Source organism: Quercus lobata, chromosome 12, assembly GCF_001633185.2.
Source record: "Quercus lobata isolate SW786 chromosome 12, ValleyOak3.0 Primary Assembly, whole genome shotgun sequence".
In the NCBI taxonomy this organism is placed as follows: Eukaryota; Viridiplantae; Streptophyta; class Magnoliopsida; order Fagales; family Fagaceae; genus Quercus; species Quercus lobata.
In genome coordinates, this window is record NC_044915.1 from 18495451 (window position 1) to 18520067 (window position 24617).

The window sequence follows — 24617 nt, forward strand, 5'->3', positions numbered from 1 at the left end:
CAAATTATGAAATTAAAAGTCAAGAAACATGAAAGCATGTTGCACAATATTGGAACTTTGGGTCCAATTTAAATAAAATATTCATAGATTATACATATCAAAAAAATATTTTTTTGTTGATAATCTAATAGTATAATTGGGTTAAGGGGATTTGAATCATGAATATCTCTATTAGAAATATTCAGAAATGCTAATTGAACTACAAAACTCTTGACAATATGCATATCAACTGGTTGCAACTTACTATTTTTTTTATAAACTTAGTTGCAATCTTGGTTGCCGCCTGTTCCATACTACGCTTAAAAGATGGCAGTTATCAGTTTTTTCTTTTTCTTTTTTTTTTGGGGATAATCAACAGAGAAAGGCTTTATTGACAACAAAACAGAATTGCAACTGAAATAGATGGGGTTGCTCGGAGACAATAACATCTTAAAAAACAGAGGGAGCAGTCATTAGATTTATGAATTACAACATAGTTTTGAATCATCAACCTTTTAGAGAGGAAGTGGGGTAGTATATTTTTGGATTATTACAAGTAATACATTAAAGTTCCAACATTATTCTCCCTCCCACCACACCCAAAAAAAAAGTGAAATGACCAAAGAAATCGAAGCCACTTATAACTACTTAATCCAGCAAACTACATTTGAAACGGCCATCTAATATAGACAGCTTCTCTGCTTTTGTGACTGCATTTAAGGGGAGAGGACTGAAACTACGAGATGGGCCATAGAAATGAGGGTAGCTATTGGCACCGTCCATAGCTTCATATACCAATCCATCACCAAGCTACAACAAAATCCACATCAAAAAGGCCACCACACATAATTAGATATTGGGATTAGACTTTACACACACACAAACACATACACACACCCCCCCCCCCCCCCCCAAAAAAAAAAAAAACCAACCAATTAAGGGACCCTTTAGCTTTATTACGTCAATAATTAAGCAATCCAAACAAAGGATCACATTAGCTTTCATATACATTTAATGGACAGCATCAATTAGTTAAGTTCTAGAACATGTTCTTGCTCAATATTCCATCCTTCAATTTAGTGAATTTAAGATTTTAGATCACTTCTCCCCGATTCTATAAACTCTATATTTGGCCCTCACTATAAGTTGGCACTTGGAACCTCCAAGTTGCAGTAACTTACTAATGAATAGGCTTCTAAGGTGCATCTACAACAAGGATATGTAGTTCCAGGGATATAGATAAAAATGTTCTTTAGTAGCCTAAATACATGTCTCCTTCAAGCATATAAGCATGATTATAACTCAGATTAATTCAAGTTTTTTAACTAAAGTCTAAAACAGTAAAACTTCATTAAGAAAGCTATCTAGAACCATAATCCTTTCAAGTTGGTGCCTTTCAGACACACCCCAATCCCTTTAACCAGTTTAAATGATCTTGTACAGAAAATGCAGAGAATAAATGAGAAACAAACAGAAACATTCAACAGGTTAAACGTAATACACAGAGAGCCTGTGGGAAAAAAGATTGATACATTACATCTCATGCTTGGTTAATCATTGTATTAGAATAATGATTAAATTCATCATTTCCTAGCAGCTTAATCTTTTGGGAGAATTGATAATTTAACATGATATCATAGCAAGTGGTCCTGAATCCAGACCCTATTTCCACTCTACTTCCCATTTAAAAAGTTAAAATTCTCACGTGTTGGACCCCACTTATTAATGAGGAGTCTGAGTCCATGTGTGAGGGGGAGTATAAAAATAACAGTAAAGTGATTAAATTCACCATTTCTTAATAGTTTAAACTTTAAGACAATTGGCAATTTATCATATAGCTCTTACTTTTTACACTTCTTATTGTTTGTCGCCCAATAACATTATCTATACATCACTCAAATTCTCTAAAGCAACACATTTTCAGTTATATATGCATACCTTCTTAGCATCGATTTGAAGCAAGTACAAATCCACCTTAGTGTTCAGGAAAAAGTTCTGTAATGTTGCCTGAACCTGCAGATAAATCACTACATGGAATCAGTTTCAGCCGCAAAGCAAAATACTAGCATTAGTTAAAAGTAACAGCAAATTAACCACCAGGATTCTTGAGAATGAACCAACTGGGGACTGATTAAAGAATCTTTCTTTCACTCTGCTCTGATTCTCTCCAATAAACAAACAGAGAAAACTGATATATAAACGAAATGAAGCCCTTTCTAGGAAAAGAATATTAGTGGGTGGTGTAAGAAAACCTGATGGAGATTACTGAGATGAATGAAACCAGAAGACTTGTCAAGTTCTCCACCGAAGACGGATCCATTTTTTTGCAACTCTTCCCACTCATTAGCGGTACTGATCCTGTACACAAACTCTTCTGCTTTGCTCACCCCATCTTCTGAAGCCATTAGAATGCTACAGATAGTAATTGGGGAGACCAGTTTAATAATCTTTTTGAAGCCATACAAATTCTACCCCTTTCATTCTCTTTTTATAATATGAAATATCAAAGAATGCATTTTGACACATCCACAAAACATTCTAAATTCAACTGGGGAAAAAAACAAGGAACCAACTTTCAGTTTAATTTGATGATAATGCCAATAAGCTCTAGCTCAAATGAAACCTTGTAAGACTCAACACCCACCAGGTGCTTGTGTAACTTACCAATAAAAAAAGTTCAATTTGATAATAATATACAAAATCAAATTTGAAATATTGTGACTACTAAGCATAAAAGGGCTTTCTAACTTGTGTTGAATACAAAATAGAAACACTAGGAATAGTTGTTAACCTCAATTGCTCCATGAATATGTTGTACCAAATACCAAATAAAAAGGTCTACTGTAAACTGTGATGGCCGAAGCTAAGCAGATTCTATTTCTCTGATTCTCTCTGTGTCTGTCTCTCTTTTTTCCCTTTTTTTCAACCCAAATGATAGAAAAGTCCAAATTCCAACAAACCCAATTCCTCGAAACGTTCTAAAATTTAATCTCAAACACATTTTTGCACGGGTTCAACATCAATCAAGTATCAGTAACACAATTTCAATTCGTCTAATTAGAACATACAGTACATATACTCCTATCTAAGTTGTACGTATCACATTGAGATTGAAGTATAGGGAGGACGTTAAAGAGATGGAGGGAGAGAAGAGAACCTGATGGATGGAGATTGGTGATATGGGATGAACTATGAATCCTGTTTTCTCTGCCACTTCTGTCAACACCAACTCTTTGGGGGCTCACTATTCACCCTCTTGCTTTTTTGTCCTCTATTTTTGGTGGTGAATGGCCCAATTTGTGGTCAACGGCTATCAGCCTGGCGTGTTTCCTTTTCTTTTATTATTTATTTATTTATTTATTTATTCACTTTTTATTATACCTCATTGGATGGCATTTGGTACGGGATCCGTGGCATCCAGATTATTTTAAAAGGTGGTGTTTTGTCATCTATGCGCCCGTTTGGATATCATTTATGTTTTTTAAAAATTAAAAATCATAAGTCATAAAAAAATAATTTTTGGTTACTTTTATTCATTGACCTAAATATACGGTTCATTAACCTAAATATACTGTTCATGGGAGCGCTAGTAAAAAAAAAGTCAAAAATGCAAGACACGTGAACGCGGATGCACAAACCAAGCTGACACTAAATGTCTGGAATGTAACTATTTTTTTATTTGGTTTATTTATAGAAATTTTTAAGGAATTATTTATTTTTCTCGTACTATCCTTGGATTTATAAACCCAATATTAATTTTTTTAATTTTACTCTAAATAAATAATAACAAACAAAATATAAACTATAAATTAGGACAAATTCATTAAGTCTAACATTTCACAATGACATGTATAATACAAAAATAACTATTTAAATTATTTTTCTTTATGAAAATCACACCATCATGTTTTATTAATAAAAATAATTATTTTATTTTATTTTAGCTAATAACCAATCCCAAATTAGAGAAATAAATATTTTATTTTATTTTAGCATTTATATTTTTGTGGCAGGAAGAGATAAAAATAAGGGAATAGAAATTAATGATTTGTTTTATGTTTTATTTCCTTTTTCTTTTTTTATAAGTATGTTTTATCTCCATTGGTTAAATGATAAGTGAAAAATAGTAAAATTGTCAATTTATAACAAATGTAATTTTTTTAAGCTTAGGAATTTGGATACCTACCTGTTTCAAAAGGAATCCACATTCCTAAAAGAAGGAGGTTATGTGGGAATCTAGATACCCCTGGCATCTAATTCTCTTGTGTGATTTGCAACCAAACATATGAATCTTTCAACATTTCTGAGAATTCTAAAATATTACCCCATACCAAACGCCATACATTGTTTATACTGATGAGTGTTATCCTTATTATTTACTCTATCTACAATTTCAATAAATTAAATATTGGCGAAAACATCATTTTGGTTCTTACATTTTAAGGTCACAATCAATTTAGTCCCTACATTTTTGTAACGGTTAATTTGATCTCCACTATTTTCAACTTGCAATCAATTTGTTCCCTACCGTTAACTCACTAACGGAAAATGCTTATGTTCCAAATGGTGTGCACAGTTGGTGCATTTAAGCTAATGTGGCAAATAAAATAATCAAAATAATATTTAATAAATATTTTTAAATGCCATATTAGCATTTAATTTTAAAAAAATTATTTTTATTTCGCAGTTTTAAAAATGAAAAAAAAAAATTGCAATCCTAGATTTTCTTGATAGTCAATCACAAAAACACTTTCTTGATATTCTATCTTAAATCACTAAATTCACAAAAACATTCAATAGCATCTCACCTTTATACAATTGAGAAATATGCAAATCATAAATAACCAATAAGAACATGAAATTTTAGAACACAAAAAGATTTAGCAAATTTTCCCGATAACCAAACAGAACCAAAAAAGAAAAAAAAACAAAAGCAAAAACAAAACAAAAAGAAAAGAAAAAAGAACAAACCCAAAATGAGTCAAGTTGGTGTCTTTGTGTTGAGTCCAATTCAATGGCTTTGATGGGGACAAATCCCAGATTGTGAGGGGGTGGCCAAATTTCTAAACAAAACCAAAACCAAAATCAAAACCCCAAAAACCCAATTCAAAACACCAAACTCATAGCAAGGCAGATCAGCGACAGTGGCATGAGGCGAAGCTTCGGTTGGTGGCACAGCGTGGCCGAACGCAACACAAGTGAATTCAATCAAAAAACCTATAACCCAATTTCCAAATCCTAAGCTTTTTCTATCTCTCTTCAACTTGGTAAACTAAGGAGACATGTGGGTCAAGATTAAGAAACTGGGGTTGGTTTGGTGATTTAAGAAGTGTGGGCTGTTGGCTATAGTTTTGGTTGTTTTCATTTGTGATTGAGATTGTGATAGGGACAAGCAACAGGTTTAATGGGTTATGAATGTTGTGGTGTGGCATAAGAAATGGGTGTTTGTGTTGATGTCTTGACTGATTGTTTATATCAATTTTTTTTTGTCGATCTAAAATCAAATTTAATATTTGTATTTTTGTGTTTGGTTGTTGAGAAAGTGCATGAAAATGCAAAGAAAATATGAGATTCTTTTTTTTTTTTAATATTTAAAATTATAAATTGAAATTTAATGTTGATGTGGAATTTTTATAGTTATTTTTTTAGCCATGTCAACATTAAATGTGCCAATTCGTGCACACCATTTGCCACGTAAGTATTTTCCGTTAGTGAGTTAATGGTAGAAACCAAATTGATTACAGATTAAAAATAGTAGGAATCAAATTGACTGCTACCAAAATATAGGGACTAAATTGACTGCAACTCTAAAATGTAGGGACCAAAATGGTGTTTTCACCTTAAATATTTACTCTATTTACTTTATGAGTTATTCTAAATCATGAGGAGGTTAAATTCATCCTTTTTGTCTCAACAAAAGAAAGTCATTATTTTTTGTCCCTTAACAATAACATTGTCAAACTCTAGAATCTTGTGAAATTTAATGATATTATTTACTCTCCTTCCTTAAGAAAATCACAATTTAAATTCCTTATTATACATTTAAAAAAATATTTGAACAAACTAAAAATTGACACATCATCAATCTATTAAATAAGTTAGACACTAAAAAGTTAACATTTTAAATTTGTTACAATTTTTTTTTTTTAATTTATCACATATTAAAAGCAATCACTTTAAAACTCAAGATCTAAATTCAATTGTAGGCGTGGGTTCTAGTTTGCTTAACTGGTAAAGTCTCTGATAGTTGTATAAGAGATCTGGGGTTTAATTTCCACTTACACCAAAAATTGATTAGTATCTTGGTCTGGTGATAAAGAATTATCATCAAAAGCAGACGCTATAGGTTGAAAATCTCTCTAAAAATTTTTTTTTTTTTAAAAAAAATCAATTGTAGGCCAAAGTTTTACTGTACTTACCAATCATGTATTTTGGGTTTTTATGATTGATTGGAAGGGGGAGAAACTCAACTTTTTTTTTGCAATCATTTATGAGGTATTTAATAACATTTATCATGAAGAATGAAATTTTGTACTTAGTACTCAAATTTATAAAGAATTTATATTTATATATGTGTGTGTGTGTATATATATATATATATAGAGAGAGAGAGAGAGAGAGAGAGAGAGAGAGAGAGAGAGCTACACCTAATGTTTTTTTTTTTTTGGTAAATTGGAAATATCATTCAACTAAAAAGATATAGATACATCAGACAGAGGGCAAAGCCTAATCTGAGTGAGTCCATACAAATTAGAGAGAAACACATTCAAAATACTAGGGGGAGGGGAATTGAAGTACATAAAATCAAGGGATTGAGAGCATCCTAATCTAGCTAGAGTATCGGCACACCGGTTAGTTTCACGATAGTAGTGGAACATTTAACTTGAGGAAATTGGGAAATGAGGTGCCTGCAATCAGCCACAATAAAAACATTATCAATATTCAAGATTTCAGCATTGCGCCTAATGTAATTTTAAGTTGTGTTAGACCACTTAATTTTTTTTATTGGATGCAAATTTTGATAAATCAATCGTTGGATTACATTACTTCCATTGTCTTTGCTTGTAAAATTTCAAGATGATTAAAAATCAATAACTGATTAATCTATAAAATGTATAGATTTCATTTTTATTAAAAAAAAAAAAACACATAAAAGATTTTTTTTGAGAAAGAATAAAAGATGAATTTATGAATTGAATAGCATGGAATTTAGCATGTACGTAAAGAATAGGTTGGCTGGCAACAACTCAGATTTGATTATTGCACTTTCAATTGAGCAATTAATTTCTTAGATTTTTGTGACAAATCAGATCTTTTGTTAGTATTTTTTTGTTATTAATCATGTGATGTGTAAATAATTTTATTTCATCATCAATAAATTATAATTTATTATTATTATTATTTGTAAACTAGGTTCTATAATTTAAAGGTGTAGATTGTTAGAAGTTATTTAAACTTTTATCATGAAATTAGTTATGGTAATAGGTTGGGTCAAGGTCGAATCATAAGTGTCCTAAATCTCTCCAGGGTAGGAGAAGGGGTAAGTTGGGTGTGGAACGGGGTTGAGGTATTTTACCATCTTTAATTTGATGGTTTCGACATTAATGAGATAACCAAAAAAAAAAAAAAAAAACTAATTGTTAGAGCCTTAGAGGGCTAAGAGAAAAACAATGATTATATATATATATATATATATATATATTTATTTATTTATTTATTTTTGCACACTTAGGACATACAAGACAAGGCATTTTCCCATTCGTATTTGAAACTGACTTCCTTGGTTTTTTTTCAATGTTAACTATGTTATGTATATAACATATTTATTTTTCACAATTTTCAATTATTTATTTTTACAATATATAAGATAATAAAGTGTGATTAATGTAACATTATTTTCATATGAGGTCGCAATTAACATCACGTTTATTGTACATTAATTATAATTTATTATCTTAATAATTATAAAAGGAAAAAAAAGTTATGAAATTGATTGTTTCCACATTATGCATGAAACCAATAATTTTAATTTATGGAGGAGGGAAAAATAAATTAACAATGTTTCCTAGAACCACAATAAAAAAAATATATATATAACTTTTATCATAATTTACCATATGATATGATTATTTGTGAGTGGTATAGAAATATACGCATCATATTTTCCACATAAAAAATGATATATCCACACGACATTTAAATACAAAAGTGGTGTAATTTGTAAATAACATTTAAAAAAGAAAAAAGAAATTCCAAGCGTCGTCCTGTCCAAGTGTCCATGCGTCATTTCAAAGCCGAACCGAAACCCACTTTTCGGTGCTAAATAAAAACGCATAGCGGTAACTTCGAGGCAGGGAAGGAGCTTCTTCTGCTACCTGCTGAGACGGAGACTGGACCTTCTCCACTCTCCACCAACACCCATGGCTACAATGGCGAAACCAGGTGGTGGAGCCCTTAGTCTTAGTCCCTTCCACTCCCATACCCACCTCAAAGACCTCCCTCTCTTTGACTTCTCTGCCCGCCCCAACTTCACACACTCCCACTTCTCTCATCACCTAAATGTCACTGTTAAGCACTCAAGGAAACCCTCAATTCTTCCCATTATCAGAGCCCAAACCCAGACCCAGACCTCTCCTGGTACTACTCTCTCTCCCATTTTTCTCAGATAATATTAATGGGTTTTCGATCAAAATGTTAATGTTACTCGGTGTCAATCATTTTTGTTGCTGTTGATTTTCTTGCTTTGCTTGCCCTTTTAGGTTATGTCCCGGACTCCAAATTTTACAAAGTGGAAGCTATTTTGAGGTGCGTATAGTTCTCACCTTGCTTTGTTCACTATGCTTTTTTTTTTTTCTTTGTTAGATTATTTTTTAAAGCGTGTGTGTGTTATGACATTGTTTTGTAAGATTTATTATATATTATGGGTTTTGTTTTGTTAATATTGAAATGAGCTTATTGAGTTTGAATTTGTCTAACTGTGTTTTCATTATCTTTGTTTCGCTGCTGAATTTGGGATGAAACAGGCCCTGGCGAGTCCCGCAGGTTTCTTCGGTAAGGCTTAATGAAACGTGACCATGACTTTGTGTAATTACATATAGATTTTCTTTTTCTTTTTTTTCTTTTTTTTGGTTTCTGATAGAAAATTTTCAAAATTATGCAATTAAAGTATCTAGCATTAGTTGCAAAATTGAATAGTTCAAGATAAGTTTAGCCTCTCTAAATGGTAATTACAATCACTCTTTCATCAGATTTCTGTCAACTTCTTAAATACGCATCAATAGCTTTTCCATTTGTGAAATATTTTTACTGTCATGAAATGATTAATCCAATTTAGTTGAGATATGTGAGCATATTCTAGCCCACAAAATCTAATGTAGTGAGTTAGTGGTGTTTTGTGTTAATGAAATTGTGTTAAAGTAGATTGCAAGCTACAAGAATTACATGTAAAAGGCAAGAGTATGGTCCACTGGACACAGTGGCTACAAGATGTCACTATAACACCATGAGATGAATAGAGAAGGAAGTTATGGGATTGATTTGGAGAAGGAAGAGAATTTATGGATAAATTTTTAGTTAAGACATATTTCATCTCGTGTAGAGCCCTCATTTATTGACCCTATGAATTTTGTGGTCATATACTAGAATGTCTTGTCCCTGCATGTCAAAAGAACCAACCACATGCTGTTCTATCAGTCCTGTTGTAACTATTGTCATGATTATAAAGTTGTAGGCCAAGTTATATACTTCCTCCAGTGCCATTTCCTTAGAGTGGAGCCAAGATCCCCACTGCTCTTCCAGAGCTCATGCTGTTCTCAGGGTTTTTAATGCCATTCTTTGTTACTGCAATTTATAGCAGCTACAAGATGCTCCCAATAGGTTCTACACAATTGGGTTAGTTTTCTTGAAATAATTACCACCACCTGGACCGCCAAAAAATGACACAACAATTTATCATTAAAACATTTAGGGCTATAACCTATAAACTACTTCCCTTGGGAACTGCATTCTACTTTACTGAGAAAAAATTGAGATTTCCCCAAAAGATTTTTCAGCCGAACAAACTAGAATGTTGGTATCACCGTACCATGAAAAATTCTGTCTGATCCCTATTCTGTAATGGAAATAGTTTGTCCATTCTCAAAGTTATGTAAAAGTTCCACAATAGTGACCTCACATGAAACTCTTGAAAATTTCTGTTGCCTGTTATTGCAACACGGAACATTTATTTGTGAGAGGTTGAATGAGGCGGCGATCACTAATAGACAAGAATTATTTGGTAGTCAACTATGACATCCATTCATGGTAGTTATTTCAACGGTAAGTAAATGACCCTATTAGTGACTTCCACATGTGGCTATATACATCTTATATTCATAAACAAAACCTTATCTTAAAGCTATTGCTGCTATATAATGATTTCTTTGGCTTCCATTTGGCAATACCTTTTCAAACTATTTCAAACTATCATTTATACTTTAATGCAAAAGTTGCATAAAGGCACATGCCTTCACTGCTGTACAAAATCACAGCTTTAGCCAACATTCGGCTTTACATTTTTCTCTAATTATTAAAATTCTCCAAAACATGATTCTGATGAAGCTAATTAATCAAATGATGTGGAACTAATGTTCGCTACTTTTCTGAAAAATAAAGGCTCTATTGAAAATGGGAATTCGAGGTGTTACGGTATCTGATGTTCGGGGCTTTGGTGCTCAAGGTGGTTCAACAGAAAGGCAGGGTGGTAAGTTTGTTGGTTCATTATGGCTAGAAATAAATTTACCTAGTAGATTAGTTAATTTGATTTATCTCTTATGAAAGAAATTCCTTTTGCATGATTGCATCCCCTCCTCTATTCACAATGCTCACTTCCAATCTATCAGATTTAAAACACTTATGGCTCATTGACTGAATAATTATACTTTGATATGGATCTTTCCTTTACTTTAATATTTTCTTTGTTGGGTTTCTTTGATATTGCCTATTTTGGAATTGAAGAAAGAACACTTTTGGTTGGTCTCATATGGTCGTTGATTTGGCCTTCTTCTTTTTCTTCTTTTTTTAATGTTCTTGTTTATCACCCTGTAGGCTCTGAATTTTCTGAAGACAAGTTTGTTGCTAAAATTAAAATGGAGATTGTGGTGAGCAAAGATCAGGTATGAAGAGTCAAAAAGTGGTAGTTTTTGTTTGAACTAGAAACTGAACTTTTTTTCCCTAGCATGAAGCTATGTGGCACATTTCTGCTCGTTAAATGGGAAAATGTCATGGTATATTTTGTCACTATAATTTTACTAGTTAATACCTGCATATTATCCTCTCTTAGGTTGAAGCAGTAATAGACAAGATAATCAGGGAGGCAAGGACTGGAGAGATTGGTGATGGCAAAATTTTCTGTAAGATCTCAAATTTCTTAGTCAATTCTGATGAGTAGATTTTAACTCCTTCAAGCCTTTTTGTTGAACTTTAAAGCTAATACATAACACTAAGTATACAACCAGGTTAATGGAAAATTAGGCCAGAGTTGATTTATATGCACCTTTATTTTTTTGGATCTTGGTAGATGTTTTATGTAAGGTTCCATTTGGATTGAGGATTTAAAATCAAGGGATTTGAAAAACAATTGTTAGTATAAATTACTTAATATGATTTTACAACACATGATAGATTTTAGCTTGGAGGATTTTGTTCCAACAAAAACACTTGTAAGTTTTATGGATTTGAAAACATCTTACACGGTTATGCCTAATAATTTCAAATTCACATATTAATAATGCTTAAATCCATCCATCAATTTCATCAATAGAAAAATATCCCCTTTCATACTTTATTCAAGTCACTTGAACTAATAGTTGAAATCCAAGTCCTTCTCTTCAAATACTTAAGTGCAGATGAACCAATAAATTATTTTAGGGATTTTCTTGTTTCTATATTTGTCATCCATACTATGTCTTCATAAAATTGTACACTGCCTCTATTTGGTTTTAGGGATAGCCAGTTGTATAAAATTTTCTTTTTCAGGTAAACTATAATTTTTCAAATGAATGAAAGTTGCATTTTCTTAGGGACATGGAACACATCTCATGGTAGTTTTTCCCTTAATCTGAAGCCTTACAGCTACAATGATTGGGGAAAGAAAACTCACATGCACAGTTGCAAATAAAAGTTATTTTATTCTGACACCTATAGCCTTTATGGCTTGCTTAGGACTCTGCATTTCTTTATGGGCACATCTTCACAACAATCTGAAGCAATGCTACTTTTTTCATACTGCACTGGCTACAAGTAAACTAGGAGTGGATATCTAAAAATGTGCTACTCTGGAACGTACTTAAGAAATTCATGTCATCCACTCGAATATAATGCTTGGTGAAACATCTTTTCTTCAATTAGTAAAGTTCCTACATATGCTTTATTGAAAGTCAGTTGGCTAATTAGGGATGTAGTTAAACTTTAATATGTATACTAATCAGACTATATAACTGCATTAGTATTTATCACATCATGTGGAACATTTTATAACAAATTACTTCGCCAAAGTCTAACAAAAGTGACCTGTATTTGAAGTACAGGGTGGTAGGTTAGCCAAGTTGGTTGAGGCTGGCCACTTAGAAAGTAAAAACCAGATAATCAGGCTGGCCATTTTGAAAGAAAACCCAGATACATGAAATTGGGTCTTCCATTATAACCAAGTTATTTGTTGCTTGCGTAATTTAATCATAGCTACAGTTAATTTTGAAACAAATCAGTTTGTGGATTCTATTAGTAATTAGTTTGCTTCAGCTTTTTTAAATCAAACCTGTAATGCATTTTCATTGATTGTGCAGTGGTTCCTGTTTCAGATGTTATAAGAGTTCGCACTGGTAACTCGTTGCTTTTTGAGTGATCAAAACTTTGTGATACTTTATCATTTCCTTATTTGTATTACCATGCAGAATGTATCCAAGTAATCTTTGATATCTGATTTTCAGGGGAACGTGGGGAGCAGGCAGAGAGGATGGCCGGAGGGCGAGCTGACACGTCCGTTCCTGCTTGACCTGTGAGAGTTTAAATGAGCAGTGTCAGACTAGCGACTAAGCCTCTTTACTGCAACCTGCTTTAAACATTCCCAAATCCAATTCTGTCCATTCTCCTTAAGAGCTAAAAATATGCTCTTGTTTGTTAACTGTTCTCTTGTGAAGAGTAGAAATAAAAGAAAAGACTAGTATCATTGCTTCTCTCTTTCTGATGGCCTTCCAAGTATCATTGCAGGTATATACTTTTTACAAGAAGCAGGTAGCCACACTTCTACATACTCACCTCCCCAACTGAAATATCAATCAATTTTTGTTTGAATTTGGACTAACTCCTTTGATCTAGCGCTTCTACAAAGAGGACCAACAGGGTGCCAAGAGTCATCCCAAGTGGAAATAAGCTTTACCATTCCCTACCCTCATATCTCATCAATTGCCTACATTCAGTCCTCAGTTGAAGTATTTTGCTCCCAACTCCAAGAACACTCAACAGGCATGGAAATTTCCCATAAAAATCTCCCTCTCAATATAGAGTTGAGTCCAAGCAAAACCCAAATTAAACCCGCACTAGCAAAAAGACTGCAAACAAATCATAACAGCTGTTTTATTCCACTCAGGCTACCTTAACATGAGCCTAACTACCCTCCTGTTTTGGAAAGGTGAGCTCATTCTAAAATCAACTTTTATTTGGAAATTGTTCCCATTGTAAAGATCTAAACTAAGGAGAAAGTAAGAAGGAATAATCAAGCAGCGGTTTTAGTTAATCTCAATGGTTTACTTTCAATCATGCTTGAAATAATTTAATTGAGAATCACCCAAAAAGAAAAAAGTTAACTCAAAGATAGATTTTATACGGCACCTAACGTCCAAGTTCATATTTTGCCTTGGACCATGAATTAATGATATGGGTCGGGGGTCCAACCTTCACATCAACAAAAGCCTCAGCCCAAGCCTACAATAACTACCAATCTGAACTGAGTGTTGTTCGGATACTAAAAAATGGACTGCATACGTCCCGCTCGCAAGCTGCTCGGGAAACCATTTCCAGGCACTATATACATGCTTGGTCAAATTGTCCGGTCACATCGCCATTTAAGTGCTCGGCAGAATCTTAGGAAACTCCGCTGCCGAACACATGTACTGAAGTGGGAACTGTTCCCAAAGCCACTCGTACCTAAAAATCCACTTAAGTCCATCGACATTGGACCTTTCTTTGCACTAAGGAAGAAGATAATGATGATCATCCCATTAACAAATGCTATAAATAGGAGAAACGAAGGAAGAGGAAGGGGATTCAATTTTAAGGAAAGAAAAGAGAGAGAGAGAGAGAGTAGGAGAGGATCTGAGAAGAAGATAACATTAAGAAAGAGAGGAAAGTGATCTCATTAGGTCCCTTCGCCTAAAACAACCCAAGGTAGGATACCCAGACCCACTAGATAAATAAATTGTGAGCCTAAATAGTGGTTTGGTCCAGCAAGCCCATCTTTGGAGCCTACAATTGGTGCCCACCATGGGGCTCTCCTACGACGCTGTGGTTCTAGAAGGACTCAAGCTCGGGGAAAATGTCTAAAAGGTATTCGGGGGACCATGCGGGAACTGGATCCGTAGGGTCTTCTCGGGGGTCAAGTTGGCGAGAGCGCAAACAAAAAGAACGAGAAGATAGGGGGCACGACTAACAAGAAGTGATGTCCGGCACAGGAGCGGGGTCGTACCAAACCCAACGGACAGTTTCTGGTGCTACGGGACGAAGGCAAAGGGAGGAACGGGATGAAGAGCTCGAACGGCTTCGTAGACTAGTCAGGGGTTTGGAGCTGGAGGTGAAAGGTAAGCGCCGGAGAAGAGAAAGAAATGTCCGGCAACAGGAAGTCAGAATTGGGAGAAATAGATACGGACAGGGATCTAATCAGTTTGGATCTCAACTACGGTGAAGTCGTTCACATTCCCGGGAATTCCATCAGTACCAAGACCGTTCGCACTTGAGAGGGTCTCGACGAAATAGGAGCCGGTCTCCCTCCCGGGAATCGGGGCAACGCCGAGACCGTTCACATTCTCAAGAAAATCAAGGGAGAGACTCACTCTTCCTAGAAGAAAGGCGACCTCGGAATGCTACCATGGATGTCATGAGTTGTGCTCTGCGAAAAGTAGCTCAGTCTCCGTTTTCGAATGAAATCAAGTGAGTCGAAATGCTAGACAGGTTTGCCCGTCCACCGTTCAATTGCTATGACGGGAAGACTGATTTGCTAGAACACATCAACCATTATATTCAGATGATGTCTTTGCATACTCATAACGATGCACTCATGTGCAAGGTATTTCCTTTGAGTTTGGGACCAATTGCTTTGAGGTGGTTTAACGAGTTACGAAAATGATCCATACGTAGTTTCTCTGAGCTGATCCAGGAGTTCGGCGTCCGGTTTTTGACATGCAGTCGAGTATCTCAACCAGTAGACGCGCTTTTCTTAATGAAAATAAGGTCGGGAAAGACCCTCTGTAGTTATGCCAGCCGGTATTGGGAGCTATACAATGAGATAGGCAGGGATAACGAAAGGGTCGCAGCAAGCACATTTAGGATGGGGTTGCCTGAGGATTTCGGGCTACGAGAGTCGTTAACCAAGAAGCCTCCCGAAGGCATGCGGCAGCTTATGAGACGCATCGAGGAATACAAACGATTAAAAGATGACCGGTTGCAGAGAAAAGGTAAAGTGCCGATGATGAATCGTCCCCGGCAGATAGGTTTCCCGTTCAGGCCTCGTGGGGGTCTAGCAATTCAAGAGCCGGCCGCACAAATGGGAGAAGTGAACGTAACGTTTAAGGAACCGGTACACAGGATTCTTGACCGAATCAAACATGAGCCGTATTTTCAATGGCCGAACAAGATAAGAGGGGACCCGTCCAAAAGGAATCAGAATCTGTACTACGCTTATCACCGAGACAAGGGTCATACCACCGAACAATGCCGGGTATTAAAGGATCACCTAGGGCAACTAGTCAAGGTCGGGCACTTAAAGGATTTCGTGCTAGACTCGGGGGACAGAGTCGTAGGGCAAGATAACCGGCAAATGGGGAACCCTCTCCCATCCCTTGTAGGGGTTATTGAAGTAATCCATGTTGCTCCGGAGAAGCTCATTGCAGGAAGGAGGAAAGAAGTGTTGACAGTGGTACCGGTAGAGGGTAACCTGGATCTACAGTCATCAGGCAAGAAGATGAAGTTTGCATGGTAGCCCGTCTCATTTGACGATGACGATTTGGAGGGGACGATCCAGCCACATGATGATGCATTAGTGGTCACGGCCCGGATAAGCGGCTTCTTAGTAAAAAGGGTGATGATAGGCTAGGGAAGTGGGGCCGACGTGATGTACCCTGATCTGTTCAAGGGACTCGGTCTAAAGAATGAGGACCTGATGAAGCACACTTCACCTTTGGTTGGGTTCGATGGCAAAGTAGTGATTCCTAAGGGGCAAATCTCTCTTCCCGTGATTATGGGAGGGAAAAAGGTGGCTGTGGCATTCACAATAGTAAGTTCATTTTCCTCGTATACTGCCATCCTGGGAAGACCGTGAATCCACTCAATGAGAGTCGTCCCATCAACACTACATGTAAAGATTAAGTTCCCAACCGAGCAAGGTGTCACTGTGATAAGAGGAGACCAACAAGCGGCCAGATAGTGTCTTACCGCCGTAGTGAATTGGAAGTGGGGGAATCAGGTCAGTCAGGGAGAAATCACCGGACAACTGGTAGGAGACGAGGGGACTGGGCAGTCCAAACAGGAGCATGTTGAACAGGAAGATGCATCCCGGAAAGACCCTTTATAGCAATCAAAGGAGCCCCGAGAAGGAATGGGGGCTGGATGCACTGAGGAGTTAGTAAAGGTAAAAATACTGTCGGACACAAATAAATATTTTCAAGTTGGAGCAAGCATGAGTAGCAAGGAAAGAGTCCAAGTATTGCTGTTTCTGGTTCAAAACATAGATGTTTTCACTTGGAATCCTTATGAAGTTCCCGGGGTTGATCTCGGGTTTATCGCCCATAAGCTTAATGTAGACCCCTCATATCCCCCGAAGAAGCAGAAGCCGAAAAGGTCGGCCAAAGACCATGTTGAGCCAGTAAGACAGGAGGTAGAGAAGCTAAAGGAGGCAGGCACAATAAAGAAGACCTTTTTCCCAGAATGGCTGGCAAATACTGTGGTTGTCCAGAAGAAGAACGGCAAATGGAGGGTTTGTGTGAATTTCACGGATTTGAACTGAGCATGCCCAAAGGACCCGTTCCCCATGCCAAAGATTGATCAATTAGTGGACGCCACTTACGGGCACTCGAGGATGAGTTTCCTGGATGCTTTTCAAGGTACCATCAGATTGCCCTGGCCGATGAAGACCAAGAGAAAACGGCGTTCATATCCCCCAATGCTAATTATCATTACACCGTGATGCCTTTTGGGTTAAAAAATGCCGGGGCAACATACCAGCGGATGATGACGAGGATGTTTCGGGATAAAATTAGGCATACAGTCGAAGTGTAGATCGATGATATGGTGGTAAAAAGCAAGCTAGAAGCCTGGCATGTAGAGGATCTCCGACGGGTATTTGAGGTGTTGCGGAAGCACAGATTGCGTCTTAATGCAGAAAAATGCCCCTTTGGAGTGAGAGCTGTCAAATTTTTTTGGTACTTGATCACCAACAGGGGGATAGAGGTCAATCCTGACCAAATAAAGGCCGTGAAGCGTCTTCGGTCGCCGAGTAACCCAAAAGAAGTACAAGTGTTGGCCGGGATGCTGGCCGCTCTCAATCGGTTCATCTCAAAATTTTCAGATCGTTGCCGTCCATTATATCAGTTTTTGAAGAAGTGGAAGGGATTTCGGTGGGATGATAAATGCGAGAAGGCTTTCTAGAACCTTAAGGAGTACTTAATGCGAGCATCAATGTTGAGTGCACCAGAGCCCGAAGAGGAATTGTTCATGTACCTCTCGGTATCCAAGCATGCTGTAAGTGTTGTGCTTTTAAGGGACCAAGGAGTACAACAACCCGTGTATTATATTAGCAAGATTCTAGTCGACGCCGAGACTAGGTATTTGCCCTTGGAGAAATTGGTGCTGGCCTTAGTGCATGCCACCAGGAAATTACCTTAGTACTTTCAAGCCCATACCGTATATGTGCTGACCGAACATCCCTTACAGTCATTGTTGAAGAGATTTGATCTCACAGGGTGAATAGCTAAATGGGGGACACGGCTCGGGGCATTCGATGTGAGGTATAAGCCGAGAAGTGCAGTAAAGGGGCAAGTATTAGTTGATTTTGTAGCAGAATTCTCTCCTAAAGGGGAGATGGTCTGTCAATTGGAATGCCGACCGTGGAAGGTACATGTGGATGGGGCTTCTAGCATCAAAGGGGTCGGAGCCGGGATAGTCATAATTACCCCAGAGGGAATTCTCTTAGAACATTCGTTTAGGTTGGGATCTAACGCCTCCAACAACGAGACAGAGTATGAAACTTTGCTTGTCGGATTGAGGGTAATTTCAAGGTTAGAAGCCCGAGATGTAGAAGTTTATTCGGATTCAAGGCTCATAGTCAACCTGGTGTAGGGGAGTTTTGAGGCTCGAGATCCTCGGATGAAAGCATACTTAGATTTGGTGAAGCAGGTCATAGACGGCTTTTGTACGGTGAAGGTGATTCAAGTGTCCTGGGCACAAAACAGACATGCCGACTCTCTCGCCACTCTGGCATCATTAATTACCAATGATATTCCCTGACTTATCAAGGTGGAACTCATCCCCGAGCCCAGCATCAAGGTGGCAGGAAATGAGGGGGCTATAAGAGTCGAAGTCGCGACAGTCAAAATACTTAGCTCGAGCTGGATGGATCCCATCATAAATTTCTTAGCCGATGACCCAATTCCGGACGATGAGAAGGAGGCCAACAAGGTCCGCAGGGTGGCTGCCCGGTATTGGTTGTCCGGAGACCAGAAACTCTATTGTAGGTCGTTCGGAGGACCATATCTTTCATGCTTACACCCAGAGAAAGTAGGCCAACTCCTGGCCGAGTTGCATGAAGGGGTATGCGGTAGCCACGTAGGGGGACGGTCACTGGCACACCGGGTAATGACTCAGGGATTCTGGTGGCCCCAGATGCAGAAGGACGTCGTGGAGTACGTTCGGATGTGTGAGCAGTGTCAGAAGCACGCCCCTCTGATACACCGGCTTGTTGGGCATTTGAACCCTATTAGCAGTCCTTGGCCCTTCGCACAATAGGGGCCGGACATACTCGGGCCTTTTCTCCGAGTAACGGGCAATCGAAGATTCGTGTTGGAAGCCATCGATTACTTCACTAAATGGACAGAGGCAGAGGCTTTGGCCAATATCCGGGACGTAGATGTGAATAAGTTCGTATGGAAGAATATAATCACCAGGTTCGGGGTCTCGGGCTCCTTTATATCGGATAATGGGCTCCAGTTTGATAGGCGAGGTTTTCGCAAATTTTGCAACAATCTCGATATCAGGAACGGGTACTCTACTCCGGCGTATCCCCAGGGCAATGGCCAGGCTGAGGCCGTGAGCAAGGTAATCGTGAACGGATTGAAGCGAAGGCTGGAAGGAGCGAAGCGCAATTGGGCCAAGGAACTACCCAATATTTTGTGGGCATACCAGACAACTCCTTGGAGGTCCACGGGGGAAACCCCATTCTCTCTCACTTACGGGGCTGAAGTCGTGATACCAGCCGAGGTTAACTTATGTAACGCACGAGTCTCAGAATTCAATACGAAATAGAACGAAGGTCAACTAATGGAACGCCTAGATTTACTTGAAGAATATCGAGAAGCAGCGACTATAAGACTAGCGGAGTATTAACCAAAAGCTTGCCCGGCGCTACAATTGAGGTGTAAGGGTGAGAGAATTTAGCGCCGGAGACCTGGTACTAAGAAAGGCGTAGGAAGCATGCGAGATACAAATGCCGAGAAGCTAGCCCAAACTTGGGAAGGACCGTACAAAATTGCAACCATTGCAAGTGTGGGGGCGTATTATCTGGAAGACATGAACGAAGTACCATTGCCCCAACCTTGGAATGCTTATAATCTTAAGAAGTTTTATCATTGACCATCCATGCATGAAAAAATGTACATTGTACTAACTCATATGATAACGATGCAACTAGTTCGTACTTGCCAGGCAAATTCTTTTTATTCACTATGTCCGGTTGATGGACATGGGGGAAGCTAAGGAAATTCAAGCAGCTAAAAAACTTTTCTAAGGACAGAAGCCTGCTTCTCGGTTTGATCCCTATCACTGAGCAAGTGGAAGCCTTACTCAATTTTCTAAGGACAGAAGCCTGCTTCTCGATTCAATCCTTATCACCGAGTAGGCGGAAACCTTACTCAAACTTTTCTAAGGACAGAAGCCTACTTCTTAGTTCGATCCCTATCACCGAGCAGGTGGAAACCTTACTCAAACTTTTCTAAGGACAAGAGCTTGCTTCTTGGTTCGATTCCTATCACCGAGCAGGTGGAAACCTTACTCAATTTTCTAAGGGCAGAAGCTTACTTCTCGATTCGATCCCTATCATCGAGCAGGTGGAAACCTTTCTAAAACTTTTCTAAGGACAGAAGCCTGCTTCTCAGTTCGATCCCTATCACCAAGCAGGTGAAAACCTTACTCAAACTTTTCTAAGGACAGAAGCCTGCTTCCTAGTTCGATTCCTATCACCGAGCAAGTGGAAACCTCACTTAAAACATTTCTAAAGATAGAAGCCTGCTTCTTGGTTCAATTCCCGTCACCGAGCAGGTGGAAAATTTACTCAGAATTCCCAAAGAGCATAATCCAACTTCTCGGTTCAATCCCTATCACCTAACAAGGGAAAACCGTACATGCATGTACGGAAACTTTAAAGCATACATAAGAAGGATAAAATATACATGCATAATCACAACTAATCGGCAAATAAACAAAAATCAAAACCAAGCATGATTAATCAATTACTTCATCACTAAAACCCGGTGATAATAAGTTCAAATTCAGAAATCAAGTAAGCTGTTTAGTAAAAAAAAAAAAAAAAAAAGGAAATAACTGTTTAGTCGCCACAGCCCGGCGACATAGGCAAACCAACTCAAAATAAAAAGCTGTTAAAATAAAAGCAAATAGAAGTAAAGTAGAGCAGATTCGGCAGTCAGGAGGAAAGATCCACGAGTTGCATCTCGGAGGTCATCTCGGCGGAGTAGTGCTCGGGTGCAAGAGGCTGGGGATGAACATCTTCACCATGAGGTCCTTCAGTGGGGGGGTTGCTGGTTACTTCTGTCCCAATCATCTCCATGTGGGCATCAATCTGCTTCACCAGCTCCCTCAAGCTATCCGTCTCCTCCTCATCGTTTGGACCGGCTGGGTTTTGAGTGGCAGGGGCAGAAACTGGAACGGGGATCTGACCAGGGTCCTTAAGAAGGGAGTCCTCGGGCACTCCTAGGGCATGCAGAGCAGCCATCTAGCCCTCTCGGAAAGATAGTTGCCGAACTTGCATCACTATCGGCTCCACACCCTTCTCTGCGTCAGCAAACCCCTCATCATACCACTTACTCTCACACGCTTCAAGGGTCGCCCGCAAATCAGCAACTTCTTTGGACAGAGTAGAGTTCAAACTCGCTGCTTCGGCCAGCTTCATTTCCGTTTCATTCTGCCCCGTCACCAGCTCCGCTGATTTCTTCTCTACTGAGGCCCAGGATTTCTCCGCAGCAGCAGCCCTCTTCTAGGTAGACTCAGCAGTTTTTGTTTTCTCCTTAGCCGTTTTCACAGCCTTTTCCCTACCAGCTTTCTCCCAATCAACCTCCTCGGCAAGATCCTTCACCCTCTCGTTCAGTATATGGGTTAGCTAGGCGGCCTGTTAAAGACAATGTTATTCACACACGGTAACTTGAAGTTACAACGAACACGGAAAATATAAGGACGTGCGCAGAAGAAAAAAATAAGAGTGCAAAGGAAGAGAACTTACCGCGATAGTGTGCTATTGGAGTCTTCTCCCCATGGACTCATCGGTCCCATCAGCAAACGCACTTACATCCTCGGGTAGAAGGAGACCGTGGACCAAGCTTTAGGCAACACGACCCTTTTCACCTTTCTCCCATGCCCGAACGCTTACACTAGTCGGAAGGGGCATGCCATCTAGCTCATACGTTGGTTGCCACAACTGCGCCGGTCTGGAGGATGAGGCCACATTCGTTCCAACCTGGGCCGACGGCTCCCGAATGGTGATACCCTGAGAAGGTTGGTGGGGAGTTTGGACTTGACCTTCTCCCGGGCCGGTGAAGGATAGATCGACAATCCTTTGTCTCTTACATTGCCACCCAGGAGGAGGGGGAGGTGGAGGATGAGCGAGAGGAGCCGGGATGCGCCCTTGAGGTGGTTGCTGCTGCTGAATAGCTTGGCTTGCCCCAGGAATGAAACGACTGACAGTCAAAGTCTTTCTGGTCACCATGTCTTCCGGAACAGAGTGTGTCTTGGAAGAGTCACTAGATTCCGCGGCTTCTTGCGCAGCTACTTGAACTGGATTCTCGGGTTCGGCTGGTATGGCTTCACGCTGAACGGCCTCGTGAGCACATTCCCGGAGATATTTGGATGCTGCTTCGGCTAATTCGTCCCTTATAGGCACGAGTTCATCCGAACAGGTGTACTGCGGGCCGAGGTCTCGAGCTTCGCCTACAGTAAAGTTGGGGGGAAGGAAGTTCGCATGCCGAACATCTATATAAGAAAGGAGCAGACTATCAACAATGAGGGCTTGGCTAAAAGGTTGCCAAGTGGAGTACACCGGGTCCACACCGAGAATAAGGTGAGACGCGTGAAGTTGCCCGTCCCGGTGCACAAAGATTTCAGACCTTAGCACAAAATTCAGGTTCCGAACGTGAACAGTTTTGATGTCCTGGGTGAACATTGAACCGTCTGCAGCAAAAGAAGACAAATCAGGGTTAGAGTAAATAAAGTATTTACTAATTTAGGAAATATGAGAAATTAGAGATTAGGACGAACCAACTTCGCGCCATGACAAAGGGGGAGGGATGTCACCGGTAAACCAATTGCCACGCACCCGGATATATTCCTCGGCGAAATTCCTATTAGAGTCCGGCAAACATGAAATCAGCCGTACCCTTGTATTTCTAGTCTTTAAGTAGTAATTTGATTTCTTCTTTCCACAAATGTTGTACATGTGGTTTACGTTGTGGTGGTCTAATTGCAAGCCGAATGTTTGGTTCAGCCTACCTACATAACTCACTACCCGGTAAAAGTAGGGGGGGAGTTGGTCGGGACTCAATCCAAGTATCTAAGGGTGTTAAGTAGAAGCGGGTCTATGGGAAACCTGACCCCGCCTTCTAGGATGGACATCAATGGAAAAAAGGCCGTGCCTGCCCCTTTGTGGAGGGTGATCTCACTTTCATGGCAATAAGCCAACTTCACATCATCAGGGACGCTAAAGGTTTGCCTAAAAGCGGCTAAGGGCGCTCCGACATTCAAGAGATAAGGAAAACCCATCCTAAGCCTAGAAATTAAAAAGGGGAAGAAGACTTACTTCTAACTCTAAGGGAGAGGAGGATTCTAGGTTAGTGGATTGGAACGCAGGAGAATGCTCGGCAGAGAGAGATTTTGAAGTAACAGAGAGTGCAAAATGAGAAAATGGATTAAGATGAACTATTTATAAGAGCCAAGGAAAAGCATCAGTTGGTGTACAATAATTAACATTAATTAGCAATGATGAAGTAAAAGGGAGTGACCTTAGAAATGTCCAGAGCAATCCACACGTACGCCTCGGTTTATGAATCGCCAGGTAATAATGACGGCAAAACCGGAGGGTCTGAAGCGACACGTCTTTTGAGGAGTGCATTTATGAACCGCTGTAACCACCCAAACACATCCGTTGGATTTCTTGGGCAAAACACTGCCTCTCTGACTCCTTGATTCGTCCCTGAGGGCCGATGATGAATCAAGGGGGGGGGGGGCTATTGTACGACACCTAACGTCCAAGTTCATATTGGGCCTTGGACCATGAATTAATGATATGGGCCGGGGGTCCAACCTTCACATCAACAAAAGCCCCGACCCAAGCCCACAATAACTACCAATTTGAACTGAGTGTTGTCCGGATACTAAAAAACGGACTGCATACGCCCCGCTCGCAAGCTGCTCGGGAAACCATTTCCAGGCACTATATACATGCTCGGTCACATTGTCCGGTCACATCGCCATTTAAGTGCTCGGCAGAACTTTAGGAAACTCCGCTGCCGAACACATGTACTGAAGTGAGAACCGTTCCCAGATCCACTCGTACCTAAAAATCCACTTAAGTCCATCGACATTGGACCTTTCTTTGCACTAAGGAAGAAGATAATGATGAGCATCCCATTAACAAAGGCTATAAATAGGAGAAACGAAGGAAGAGGAAGGGGATGCAATTTTGAGGAAAGAAAAGAGAGGGAGAGAGAGTAGGAGAGGATCTGAGAAGAAGATAACATTGAGAAAGAGAGGAAAGGGATCTCATTGGGTCCCTTAGCCTAGAACAACCCAAGGTAGGATACCCAGACCCACCAGATAAATAAATTGTAAGCCCAAATAGTGATTTGGCCCAGCAAGCCCATCTTTGGAGCTTACATATTTATAATCAATTTGTTAGA

At 39.1% G+C, this 24617-nt stretch overlaps 3 protein-coding genes across 3 annotated transcripts; 2 read left to right on the forward strand and 1 right to left on the reverse strand.

Moving 5' to 3' along the window:
• Positions 1 to 424: 424 nt before the first annotated feature.
• On the reverse strand, positions 425 to 3298 carry LOC115970859. Its single transcript, XM_031090476.1, has 4 exons — positions 3137 to 3298; positions 2232 to 2391; positions 1918 to 1992; positions 425 to 789 (listed from the first exon to the last, which is right to left on the reverse strand). The coding sequence occupies exons 2-4, from the start codon at positions 2382 to 2384 to the stop codon at positions 628 to 630; spliced, it is 390 nt and encodes a 129-aa protein (XP_030946336.1). The 5' UTR covers positions 2385 to 2391; positions 3137 to 3298; the 3' UTR covers positions 425 to 627.
• A 4926-nt stretch (positions 3299 to 8224) lies between these two features.
• Positions 8225 to 13196, forward strand: LOC115972486 (nitrogen regulatory protein P-II homolog). The gene is made up of 8 exons (XM_031092796.1): positions 8225 to 8616; positions 8739 to 8784; positions 9003 to 9030; positions 10633 to 10720; positions 11065 to 11132; positions 11300 to 11369; positions 12801 to 12836; positions 12945 to 13196. Exons 1-8 carry the CDS (start codon positions 8400 to 8402, stop codon positions 13007 to 13009), a joined length of 618 nt encoding a protein of 205 aa, XP_030948656.1. The 5' UTR covers positions 8225 to 8399; the 3' UTR covers positions 13010 to 13196.
• Positions 13197 to 14671: 1475 nt separating this feature from the next.
• On the forward strand, positions 14672 to 16207 carry LOC115970335. The gene is made up of 2 exons (XM_031089982.1): positions 14672 to 14910; positions 15367 to 16207. The coding sequence occupies exons 1-2, from the start codon at positions 14672 to 14674 to the stop codon at positions 16205 to 16207; spliced, it is 1080 nt and encodes a 359-aa protein (XP_030945842.1).
• Positions 16208 to 24617: the final 8410 nt, after the last annotated feature.